This window comes from Tursiops truncatus, chromosome 9, assembly GCF_011762595.2.
Source record: "Tursiops truncatus isolate mTurTru1 chromosome 9, mTurTru1.mat.Y, whole genome shotgun sequence".
NCBI lineage: Eukaryota > Metazoa > Chordata > Mammalia > Artiodactyla > Delphinidae > Tursiops > Tursiops truncatus.
The window spans coordinates 64,777,805-64,791,062 of record NC_047042.1 but is presented as its reverse complement, the minus strand read 5'-3'; the positions used below and the strand labels follow the sequence as shown (position 1 = coordinate 64,791,062).

The window sequence follows — 13,258 nt, the reverse complement described above, 5'->3', positions numbered from 1 at the left end:
CCAAGGACATCCATGGCATTCGCTGGCCTAACCAGTGCTGGACCCTTAGGTAGGGAAATACTCTGGTGTGTGATATCTCTGCTGCAGGTTCAGAGATTTGACAAATTGGCATTTGTTAAACTAATGCTCACCCAAGAAGTCTTCAAACCATAAAAATTGGTATTTCCTACATCCTGGAAAGAATACAACTCTAAAATTCTACCTGCTGCTTAAAATGCTGTTCCTTAAGTAAAAGCAGGAGGAGAAGAAATGTCTACCAATTTTGATAGCTTTTATAATATTCTGTAAAGTTTATCATAAGCTTTCCTCAGAGCCTAAACAGGGAGAATATTAATTGCATGATCCCGCAGGCTTACCTAGATTGCGGCCCTTTGCCCCACTCCCCTTATCTCATCGGAGAATGGCTTGTGACTTTGCTGTATCCTATTTTAGGACAAAGCATTTAGATTATACGTCTTTTCTCTATCTATGATCTGGTTTAGTTTTCAGTTTGTTTGTTTGTTTGTTTTCTTCTTGGAAAAATAGCATTCAATTCTCATCTTCAAAATAGAAAATCAGTCTTAAAAATGAACAAATCTTTCACAGGTGAGGGATGTAAACAGACTTTGAAATTCTGGAGGAAAGAGATGCATTGTGCACAGTCAAGTAAATATGAATTGGTTAATTTCAGCTCATCTTTTTTCTTATTAGATTGAAAATCCAGCCATTTTGACTGCCCCTTTACTGTCTCACTGTTCATTTTCTGAACACCAGTGAATGGCCTTGGGAAAACTTGACCCTTCAAGGAATAATCCAACTTCTCCAGAGGAAAATAACTACTTGACCAGAATATTCTTTAAGAACAAAATAAGGAGCCCAACTTCACCATATAAAACTGTTTAGAGCAAAACTAAACTTCTGAATACAACGGATTATAATTTCTACAGCCTGTGAACAACTGCTGATCAAATTGCTAAAGGCTGCTGTTTTTGTGGTTGAGGCTTTCTTCTTTGGTTTTACTTTTAATGTAGTTTTGTTTTGCAAGAACGAAAGAGGAAGGGCCGCCTAACGAGGCTGCGGGACGATTCCAGCAAGCCTCGAGTTTCCTGGGGTTCACAGCCGCGGACTGCAGCCAGCAAGTGCAGAAGCGCTTGTTGCTGCCTCAGCTGCACCTGGGTTTTTCCTTGTCTTGCAGTTTGTAGCTTAGAAGAACGGTGTGCAAGCGACTCCAGCTCTTCCCACACCCAGGCCAGTGTGGCTCTCTCTCAGGGCTCTGTCATAGTGAAAAGTGTGTATGTGAGTGTGGTGTGTGTGTGTGTCAGAAAACGAAAGAGAAGGGGAGAGAGACTGATCGATTCGGCCTCAACTTCAGCATCCCTTAGTTGTCCGCTTCTGTCCCCAGGCTGGTGTCTTCTGGTGCAGTAGCTCCGAGATGAAGCCACCCTGGAAAATCCTTATGGCCACTCCTCTGTTCTTTCTCCTGACCCTTCACACCTTGGCCTCTCCAGCCTATGACCACCAGCCCAGCACCAGACGCTCCAAAGTCTGTATAGGTACGTAAATATTCTATTTTTAATGTGGATATCATGGGGTCAAATCCTTGACTTGCATAGTAAATCATCTATTTAATGGCATCCATAGCTATAAGATTCCAAGTAAGACACCAATAACCTTACCAGCGTAGAAAAATTTTGCTTCTTAGAGTAAGTGTTCACACTACATGCACATATGTGTGTATAGAAGATGCTATATAGTTGCTAGTTTGAATTAAAAGTCTTCCACCTCATTGGTGATTGGAATTTTTTCCCCCTGGATGGGCAACTATAAAAGCCTGAAATTCTTACCTGCTTTCGGGACAGTAGGCAGCATTACACAGTAGAAGGAGGATGGACTTTGACCTTTGAATTGCTGCCACCTCCTCCCCCTCTGTTCTGTCCCTTACGGTCTGAAACTTTGAGCAACTTAACACTTCCATACCTCTGTGTTCTTATGGATGAAACGAGGCTTATTATACGCACTTCATGGCGATGTGAGAATTGAGATCATGCATGTAAATTTATGGTATTTGCACACAGTAAGGATTCAACAATCTTAGTTTTCTTCCTTCTCTCAGTGAGTCCAGAGATGGCAATAAAAGGACAGTCACCTGGAAACATTGAACTTTGACTGAGATATGGCTTTCACTTATCTTTTATTGAAGTATTTTACTTCAAAGTAGTTGTTGTTGTTTGGTGTTTTGTTTTTCGTTTTTTGGGGGGGAGGGTGTTTTTTTTTGTTTGTTTTTTTGGAGAGGAGTAAAAGTAGGGTAAGACCTTTGATATTCATGTTATACCTGGAGATTCCTGAACAGGGCCAAGGGCTTTCAATGGGTCAGTCCATGGAGCCAAGGATACTCAGAAGTCTGAGTAGTAATTATTCAATGAGCAGATCTCAAAATAAAATCCTGGTTTAAGAAGCCAGAAGAAGAACTCGAGGGGTAAGTATGGTGGCCATCTCTTACAAATGAAAAGTTTGGATACAGATTATGATACATATGAATTATTTCTGGAGAGAGTACAGAAGAATATCTGAGTTAGTCCTATTTCCTGAAAAACCATGATTTCCAGTCTTTATACATGTTAAGGAGCACATCTCTGGTTTCAAGGTCTTCTTTTAAATTAAAACCTTAAGACCTGGATTCCCCGTGAATCTCTTCTCCACAGGCCTGGAAGCAGAGGTCTGTGGCCCCATTGGAGCCATGCCTGGGAGGTTATCCCCACCACTGTTTGGTTCCACCAGATAATTATTTACCACCTTCTATTTTCTCAAAACAAACACCTAAAACTTGTCAAGTGGAAATGCACTTGAGAAAGGCTTAAGTGGAATCAGTTCTGTTTCTAGGGTGGTTGCATCATCTGAGATACTTGGCCCTCCACCCCTATAAAGTAGACATGAGATACTCGTTCCCTTCCCTGCCCCATTCCCACTGAGGCATAGAGAATTAGAAGGAGGTGTTGAGGGGATTCTAGGATGCGGTTGTTCTGGCTATCTATTATTGCATAACAAAATTTAAAATAACCATTTTGTCATACCATGATCTTGTGGGTCGAGTGTGCAGTTTTAGCACCAGCACGCCCAGCAGCTGTGGCGATTGGGGTGTCTCCTGAAAGGGGACCTGGGGGTGCTCTTAGGCACTGGCCAAATGTGGAAGTGTCTTAGGAAGCAGCGAAGTAAGCTTACTCGCAGCTAGCGGTATGAGGAAGAGCCTCATAGAGGGGCTGGGAGAAGAGGAGGAATTGTCATTTGGACTTCTGTTAATCCCAACAACTTTCAAATGAAAAGCAGGACTACATGACTTCCAACTCATTGGCTCCCATAGTCCAGAGTTTGCACGTAAGAGGTCAACCCACACAGAGATGGACTCTTCTTCTGGCTGTCATCTAACATCCTGGCACAGAGAATCTGGGCTAAGTCTTTTAGCTCACTGAACAAGAGGCAGGGGAGAGTGAGGAGAGCTCCCAGTGCAGATGTGGCTGCCAGGGTCACGGAGGGAGGGGACAGCTCTCACAGAAGTGGGAACTCTTGTGACTCGAGAGATACTCCACAAGGAGCCACGGTAGAAGTTATTGAGTGATTGAGCCAACATCCCCATCATAAACAAACAACCCCAGCTCCTGTACCAAGAGGAACCTTTGCAGTGGGGAACCAACCAGCAGATCTGGAGGGCATGGCCTTGAACATATTCCAAAATCAGAACTAAGCTATGCAAAGCCCCAGTGGCCTCTTTCCCAATTTACCATAATTCCTTTGCACTGAACTGTACGTTCATTTGATCACTAAGTAAACTCTGATTCTACTGTGCTGGAACAGCCAGGGCCTCTTTCTGCCACTTTTCAAATGTTATGAAATCAATAATAAGCCATGTTCACTTTTGCAAAACATTATTTTCTTTACATGGCTGATTTAGGGGCAAAGTAATCCTTATGTTTCTAAGTCATTGACATTTAAATTAATTCACTGAATTTTGTTTTTTTTTTTTTTTCAAGGAATCTTTTTAAAGCGCTTAAAAAAATTTTTTTTCCCCTCATTCATGTTTGGTTAAATATATAAAATGCCTTCAGAGTCCGATAAAACCTCCTCCCCCCCGAACCACATCACACACACAGTGGTCAGAGATGACTTCATAGTTTGAAAGATAAAGGGGAAGACGTGATCCTAAGCTTTCAACCAGCATGAATGGTAAAATGACAATGTCGCTGACAAAAATAGGAAAGATTTAGACAGAGCCAGCAGAGATTGAAAATTTATGATCACAATTTACATGTACAGAAGTTTCATTTTCTCTATTTCTCTATATCTGAACACTAGTTCATAAGCCACCACCATTGCTGCTGAGGGCAGCAAACATTTCATCTTTCCACTCATGTGTTTAAATTTAGTCTCCTCTGGATAATTCAGGGCTCTCTTCTTTTTCCCCTCTCTGAGGGTTGCTCTCAGTCCTTGGGGAGGTCTTTTGTATCACCCTGACACGGTTCTCGGCCCTCAGAACTCCCACAGTGAAGTGTCACGGCTGGTGCAGCTCATGGGCTGTTCTTAACAGAATCCACGGTCACTCCCTGCTGACAAGCTGCTCACCTCCACCCTCGTGGGCCCTGCAGACCCTTCAGGTGTAGCCAGATGCCTGCTGGTTCCCAGCTGCTGCTGCAGCCCTCTGCACTTTGTCCCCCACCCTTCACACTTGCCCTCTTCTTAATCCCCTACTTTTGTTTTTAGATTATCACAGAATTTAATCCCAACCTTGGCACAGATGGTAGGTTTCTGATCATCTCAATTTTCACTAAACTCACCTTTGCCTTTTTTTCTTTTTTTCCTGGATTGTTCTGGGGCATAACCCTGAAGAGAAGGACCACAAAGGCACTCTAGAGAGAGGTCCACAACTCTGTGAAAGGTCCCAAAGTGAGCAAAACCAGAAGAATCCAAGTGGGCAGTATGCTTTTCCTTAAGGAGAAAGTGAAAATTTTCTTTTTTGGAGGGAAGGGGTGGGCAGTAAACTAGATCATAGTTTAAATGTACTATGAGAAAGAGGGGAAAAAAAGAATGTTACAAAGCATTAAGCAGAGTAAAATCCCCATAAAATTATATATAATGTGCCTATCTCTCTACTTATATAGCTGTCTTCCCAGATAGGATGAACAGCAAAATGCCAATAGTTGGTGTATGGTTATCTATGAGTGACGAGGTTACAAATGATTTGTAATCTCTTTTCAGTGCATTTCTGAATTTTCCACATTTTCTAGATGAGCTTGCAAAAACAATAGTAAGACATGGTGGTTAAGAGCAAAAGAGCTTAAGCTCTGGGGTCAGACTGCCTGGATTGGAATCCTGGCTCTGCCACTCTGTACATATGTGACATTAAGGGCACAGTTTCACCCTCTGTACCTTGTGTCCCCTATCTGTGAGATGAGATTACATGGGGCCTGCATCCTTGGGTGGTGTGGAGGGCTAATGAGTAAACACACATGAAGGACTTAGAACTGTGCTTGGGACATACTAAGTACCCAAAGGGGTTGTGATAATGTATTCTTTTGGAAATCAGGAAAAAAATATTGAAAATGAGCTATGGAAGTCCTGCATTTAAACCTATCATAAGGCAAAGAGGCCTGAGTAAACTGAATAATTACATGGGAATCTACATCTTATGCAAATACAAATTCTCAAATCTTGGATGTCTTAAGGGAAGATTCACTTATGAAAAAAGATTTCATAGTGTATTAGCTTTCTATTGCTGTGTAATAACTTGCCACACATTCATCAGTTTAAAACAACATAAATTTATCATCTCACGGTTTCTGCACATGAGAAGTCTGGACATAATATAACCCGGTTCTCTGCTCAGAGTTTTACAAGGCTGTAATCGAGATGTCACATGGGGCTGCGTGTGATGTGAGACTCAGGTTCTCTCGCAAGTTCAGTAGTGGTTGGCAGAATTCAGGTTCTTGGATTTGCAGGGCTGAGGTCCCATGTGCTTGCGAGCTGTCAGCCAGGATCACTCTCAGCTCTGAGAGGCTGCCCCTTTGCAAAGGAAGTTAATAACGTAGCTATTTCTTTCTTGTTTAAGAACTGCTGGAGCAAGCTCTCTACATTTAAAGGGCTCACCTGATTATGTTGGGTCCACCCAGGATAACCTTGAGTAACTCAAAGTAAACTAACTAGAGTCCTTAATTACATACGCAAAATCTCTCTTATCGTAGAACATAACACAATCACAGAAGTGATATCCAATCACATTCACAGGTTCTGCCCTCACTCAGGGGAGGGGATTAAGTAAGGCCTCTACAGCAGGAGACAGTAATCTTATCATTCTGCCTACCACTCATAGAAATGCTTCAAAAAGAAAAAGTCTTCAAACTAAACACCAGATAGTATTGCAAAAGAGAATTGATGTGACTTGGTCCCAAAGTGATTCACCAAATAGGCACGACTATATAGTAGAAGCTCATAGATGAAGAGTAAGCTGTGGGTTGAAGCGTTTTTTGTTTTGTTTTGTTTTTGAGGGAGAGGGGCTTGATAGTCAAGATTTTTCTCCTGGCCTTCACACTCAGAATTTGGAAAGGAAAACAGATTACTCCACTACCATACCCTTTCTCTCATATAGTAGTCGTTTTTCAATGTTAGTGTAGAGGACAGAGTCCCCACCTGAATCTTTCCCTGGACAAAGTCCATCTAAGACCAAGCATAAAACTGGAAAGACCGTCACAGGCAACCATTTCAGGACACTAAAAATCAACCAATGGCACACAATGAATTGAGGAACGTTTATTCTTGAAAAACTGCTTGAACTTCAGGAAGAACAGTCAGACTCTGACCTTTTTGCCTGAGGCTGCTCCGTCTCCACTTGCCCTCAGCTTAGTGAGAAGGTCTAAAAGGGCAAAAGGGAAGATGCAAGGCCTCTTGAGGTCAAGGTTTGGACCTGACATGCTCTCACTTCTATATTCTACTGATCAAAGCAAGGTCACAAGGCCAGATTCAAAGCCTGGAAAATAGATATCACCTCTTCCTGGGAGGAAGTATAAAAAGTCTGTGGCCATTTTTAATGTACCACACAAGAGGGCTTTATTTTTCTATTCTGTGGGTGCCAAAATCTGGGTTCAGAGAGTTTATCCATCCTGCCAAATACAACAGCTCATAAGTAATAGAAGCAAGATTTGAATCCAGGTCTTTCTGAACCACAAATTCTTCAGTCTCTGCTGTACCATAACTTCTCCCTTCTCTTTCTTCCCTTCCACTCTCTTTTCTTCTCCTACCCACTCTCCCTATCCATGTCCAGACTGAGAGTAGGATGCAGAAGAAAAAGTGAAGTTTCAGTGTTCATACCTGGGCTGTGTGCTGCAATCTCTGGCTTGATAACTAATATCTTAGGGGAACAAAGCTGGCTGTAGGATCATTTGGGGTGATTGTTTTCCTACCTTTCTTTCTTATTTCCTTTTCTCTTCACCAACATGAGAAAGATCTGGGATAAAAGTTGTTGATTAGAATTACAACATATAAAACTATATCCTCTGCTCCCACCCGATTAGCGAAATCTGAGAACAGAATTTAGGTGATTGCGGAGGGGCATTGGGTGGGGAGAGAGGGATCAGGTGAGGAATGCACTTGACAATGTCATGCTGGTCCAACAGGGGTGCAGGGGCCCAAATCCAGGTGTGGTGTGACTCTAAAACCTGTGCTCCACGCTTCTCTAGGGCCCAAACCAGAAACAAGAGTCATCCTTGATTCTCACATTTCTCCTCAATTTATTAATAAATCCAATCGGGTCAGCCTCCATAACAGATTCCAGATTTGCCCATTTTCCTCCATCCCCACTGCCACTCATTACTCTATCCAATCAGCGATCACCTCTCTCCAGGACCAAAATAGCCTCCTTTTTCATCTCTCCGCCCCCAAGATCCTTCCTCCTCATGACAGCCAGCATGATATTTTAAAGACACAGATCACATAGTAGCAGCCCTCTCCACAAAGCCCATTCATCGTTTCCCATTCCTCTCAGGTTGAATCCCTACCTCTTTTGCCATCTACAAAACCCACAGACTTGACCTCCACCTGTGCCTGCATCGCATCTCCTAATGTCAGGTTTTCCCAGTCTCATCGCCGTGAGGTAGGCACCAGTTCCTCCTACCTACAAAGCCTGCCTGGCTGCTCACCCTGCTTGCTCCTTTCCATTATATGAGCCGTTTTTGTGTGTGTTCTTCAGAGAAGGCTTCTCTCTCTATCAGCTCTAGTTAATGTTCATACCACCTCGTCCTTGTTGCCCTCTGTTACTTCACCTTGTTCCTTTTCTTCATAGTACCTAAAATTATTTATAATTGCATGCGTGCTTACATGTTTACAATCACTTTTCCCTAATAGAGTATGATCTCTGAGAGGGCAGGAATCATATCTGTTTGTTCTCTGCGTGTACTCATAGCTCAGCATGGTGCCTGGACTCAACACACACTGTGTTCCAGTCCCAGCTCCCCTGCTCACTAGCTCCATAATTGGCAAGGCATCTAAGCTCTCTGAGCCTCCGATTGCTGGTCTATGCAATAATAAGAACAGTAATTCCTGCATCTGTGAGTTGTTCAGAAGTTTGAATGAGATGATAATGTATGCAAAACCCTTTGAAATCTGCAGAGAACATTCTAGCCATGTGATGAATTATTTATGCCCTGACTCAGGGTCAAAAATGGAGTGTAGTCACGCCGACCCTGGTTCTGACAACTGCCAGGTGCTTTCAAGGCTTCTCAATGAAGTGTAGGCTTCAGACAAATGAGAAATCTACTAGACTGCTCTCGGCAGTTGGCTGAATTTCCAGCCAGCACAGATATGATTATAATTAGAGTTTCAAGAGTTCTGTTTCATTTCAAAAGGATTCCGTGGTACAGTCTGCAGTCTACCTGAGATGTGTGTCTAGAAGCTGATTGCGGTGGCAGGTGTTTTTATTCTGGCCTATTTGCTTCTTTTCCTACAATATCAGGGGTGTCTGTTTCTATTATACTCATTATTTTCAGTTGCCAGGTGAGAAGAGATTTTCCATATCTCCATATTTCCATTTCCATAATTTCACTATCTGAAATTTCAGATAGTGACCACTGAGCAAAATACGTATTTCTCACCCACTCTCATCACTTCCTAAATGAACAGTTGCTTGGACAAACTTGCTTTAGCAGACCCAGGCCTTTTATTAGCAGCCAGAGAATAGTCTATAAGGGGAGGAATTACTCTGCACATGCATTTCTCCAAGGAAAAACATTTTTTTAGCCTGTCAAGACAGTAAAAGCTCTTATTAGAAACTATAGCAAAGTCAATTTCTCCATTCTTGCTGCTAAAGGATTCAGGACGCACCTCACTGCAGACCCTAAATTCACAATCCAATGGGAGTTGAGCTCGCTGGAAATGGGCAGGGATGTCCAGGTGAGCAGAACTCAGATCAAAGCTGAGCCCAACATGGACGTTTACATATTTCAAGCCCCATTGCCTGCTTTTCTGCAGGGTCCTTTTGATCATAATAACTCTTCACTAGGCAGAGTGGCGATGGTGGCAAGATCCACCCAATCTTCAGAGACAGCTGACTTTTTCTTGTTCCTTCTTATTTATCTAATGATCTCCACTTTTAGCCAGCAGTGCTAAGGAGTCACAAAAGTCATGAGTCCTTGTTGGGATTGCTCTGAGTGAAAGAAAAGCCCACGTCTGTAAGTACAAAGGAGCAGGTTGGTCTCAAGCAGCACAATTCTCTTTGCATTCATCCTTCCACTCCAAGGATGAAGATAAATACATACCTGTGTTTCAAGTCCATTCTGGGTGCCAGATGCTGCAGCTCATTGATGAGACTCCGTATGAAGTGATTGCTATTCGAGGTCTCAACCCAATCTCCACCGCGTTCTTCTTTGATCCTGAGCTACACACCATGACCATTTGCTATAGAATCTGCTGGTTGACTTAAGAGAGGGTGCTGGTTGTTTCACACCAGGATGAAAAGTGGAGCCTTTTCCTGTAATGAGATGGAACAAACAGTAAGCAATGTCGTCAGTGGGATGACCGAGCCAGAACACAAATTCAGTTGCATCCATTAACCGTTTCCCATGGAGGTCCCCAGCAAGTGACAACTGAAGTGTCCCTCGGTTGGTTCTCCAGTCAGTTGGCTTCAAGTCAGCAACATCTCTTATATCCTTCCTCCAAACCAGGCTCTTATGTCAGGCACTCAAAGTTAGAGATACTAAGACCCCATTCCTGCCCTTAAGGAATTTATGCTCTCACTCTAAATTCTTAAAAAGAGGCTCCAGAAGGGTAGGTAACTTGTTCAGAGTTACACCATTTTGAGTGACTGATCCAGTATTTGAACCTTGTTTAAAAAAAAAAGTTTATTTTTTATTCCAAAGCTTCTCCCTTTTCAACTATACCACATTGCATCCTCTTGTCACATTGCAGTATAATTACTTATAATTATTTTCAATTGCAGTTATTAAAATGTATTTCGCTCCACCTAACTTAGCAGGTGATTAGCAGGGACATAAATCAAGGTGTAATAGTGCATTATAAATGTTGAAAATATGCCCATATATTAAACATATTTTATATATTTAAAATAAAAGTGAAATTGGTTTATCTCTGGGTGATTTAAGTGATGTTTATCTTTTTTACATTGTTGTGTATCTTAAAATTTTTCTGCAATGAGATTGCATTGCATCTATCTTTTTTGAAAAGTTATTTTTAAAATAAAACAAAATAGATATGAAAATGCTTTTTAGGCTGTAAAGTGCTAATAAGTATCAGCTACTGAATTCATTGCAATGTAATAAAACCCTCAATGCATGGATTAGGCTAAAAGCACATCCAATCAACCTTGGTAACTGACGTTGATAAATGTCCCAGAAGTAGGTGCTCCCAGAGCAGTAAGACTATGGTTATCACAGATTTGGTGAGCCCAGCTTTGCCCAGCTTTACCGGAGGGTACAGAACAAATGAGGCCAGAGCCTGCTCAGGTGTTGCAGTGTCTAGAAAGGTGGAAATCTCTCCCTTTTTGTTGCCAATCTCTCATTTTATGGGAGGTTTAAAGAAATGCCCAATTGTAATATTCACATCTGTTATCAGCCACTTTCCCTCAAGGATTCCTAGTGGGAATTTGGCTTTAATGACACTGCATGTGAACTTGGGTCCCCAGCTCCTTGAGCAGGTGGATAGCAGTGAGCTTACTTCTGGGCCAGGCACCCTGGAACTTCTTTACTTTGGATGTAATCCTTCTTTTGCCTCCTTGGAAACCAGCCTCTGCCAATAAGTGCTACTCCTCCTATCCAAATGAAGCCTAACAATTTCTTCTCAGGCTTACTTATGTTTGACCAGCCAACCTCTTGCGTATAGAAGAGTCCCCTCCCTTTGGACAAAGGAGGTGTGGGCTTCCCTAGCAGTTTAGGAGATCAAGGTTGGTGATAGAAACTTCTAGGGGTATTAGCCTAGCAGTTCTGAGCCTTCACACTTATCATACATCAAGGTAGCTTAAGGAATATATTCCTAATTTAATCCAAGGTTCCTTCTAGACACTTATCATATTGGTACATGCTTTCAAGCAGAGTGCTTTATAGCTGGGAGGTAAAATAATATTTTACAATAGTGTATGATTTCAAAGGCACCTTCACTTGCACTTTTATTTCATTTAATCATCACAGCAGCCCTTTGGGAAACTTATTTACTTTGCAGTGAGGAAAACAAGGCTTAGAAAGGATGGGTGGTAAATCCAGGATTCAAGGGCAAGACTCAATCCCAGGTCTTCTGACTCCAAATGTTGGGCAATTTCCGCTGCTTTTCTACAATTAAAAATCTGACCATAGGTCACGGGCTGAGAATGTGTAGGGTGAGAATGATCTTACTCACAGTGAAGCTGTCCTGCAGAAGGGAAGGAGAGGGGACAGGAAAGGAGCCACTGTCCACTGAGCTTCTCCTCAGTGGTGGCTGTCTTCCATGCACCATCTCCTGTAAATGTCTTCCGTGCACTATCTCCCCATTTACAGGAGATAGTGATCAAAAGGGAATGGAAATAAGGCAAGATTCAATTACTTCCCCGAAGCCACATAGCTTACAAGTGACAAAGGTAAGCTGGTAACCAGTCTTTCTGACCCCCAAATACACAATCTTCTTACCACACTTCATATTTCACTACAACTCAGTGCATTCACATACATGGTTGATTATAAAAAGCATGGCAAAGAAAAGTTCTCTGTTTTAGAAAGGTTTGTGTTTTTAAGGACACACGTATATCCCCTTTCTTTCCTCCAGCCCTCTGGCACAGCTTTCCATGTGACGTGGCTGATTTCTGCTCCCTTGCAGGGTGTGTGCTGGTGGTGTCTGTGATTGAACAGCTTGCTCAAGTTCACAACTCAACGGTCCAGACCTCAATGGAGAGACTGTGCAGCTACTTGCCTGGTAAATACAGAAAGGCTCATTTGGCTGTGGGTCTGCATTTCTTTTTCATTCATGAGCCATCACAAGTGAGTTGATACCCTACATGGGCTCACAGAGGAGAATCTGATTGTGTTATTTCTGTGAGTTGATATTCTTATGGAACTCATAGAAATTAAAAGGAAGACACAAAAAAATACTTGAGGCAATTTTTTTCCCCTGACATTCATTTTCTCTCATGGCAGAATGAGATTGTTGTGGACATTTAGGGAGTAAGATGTAGAATGGCCGATTGTTGTTTTATGTGTCACATTTATAATGATTTGCCCGCCTGGTGATCATGGCCTTAAGTACCGAGAAGGTCAAAATTATGAATAATGAATAATTTTCAATGATTTATGTTAATTTAACCACACACACATTCTCAGATGCAAGCACCTCCTTTCTAACACAGAACTTTATTTAGGCTTGAGGAGACAATGGATCTTAAAACTCCAAATGGGAAAATAATCTGGGAACATTCCATTGATTTGAACTGGATTTCTATAAAATCCTTTACACATCCTGCAAAAGAAGGAAATGATTGGTGGTTTAAACAAATTGTATGGTTTTTTACACTCTCAGCAGAAAGAAAATATTGACGCTATTTCTCTTATAGAATACTGTTAGGTGTACAATCACAATGAATAAACTTCTTTGAGAGTCAAATTTTCATTCACTTAATGTTAAGGAACTAATTCTTCAAAGATGCCTACATTATTATTTTTAAGTAAGGTAGTTGGACTCATGACGATTTTATATTTGATTTAACAGACGTTGTGTCAATGGCATCAAAACATTTTCAGAAAATTTATTGCATGCAGTCTCAATG

At 41.8% G+C, this 13,258-nt stretch overlaps 1 protein-coding gene across 5 annotated transcripts in view; it reads left to right on the top strand.

The window, feature by feature from the left end:
* Positions 1 to 1,080: 1,080 nt before the first annotated feature.
* Positions 1,081 to 13,258, top strand: part of AOAH (acyloxyacyl hydrolase) — a 170,637-nt gene continuing 158,459 nt past the window's right edge. For 2 of the 5 annotated variants that reach the window (XM_019925453.3, XM_019925442.3), the window contains exons 1-3: positions 1,086 to 1,227; positions 1,382 to 1,532; positions 12,316 to 12,411. In XM_019925453.3, coding sequence (XP_019781012.2) covers positions 1,412 to 1,532; positions 12,316 to 12,411 — 217 coding nt within the window. In that variant the 5' untranslated portion in view covers positions 1,086 to 1,227; positions 1,382 to 1,411. Of the gene's footprint in view, positions 1,276 to 1,381; positions 1,533 to 12,315; positions 12,412 to 13,258 lie in introns of all 5 variants that reach the window. The other 3 variants (XM_033863158.2, XM_019925444.3, XM_019925448.3) reach the window with 3 other exon arrangements.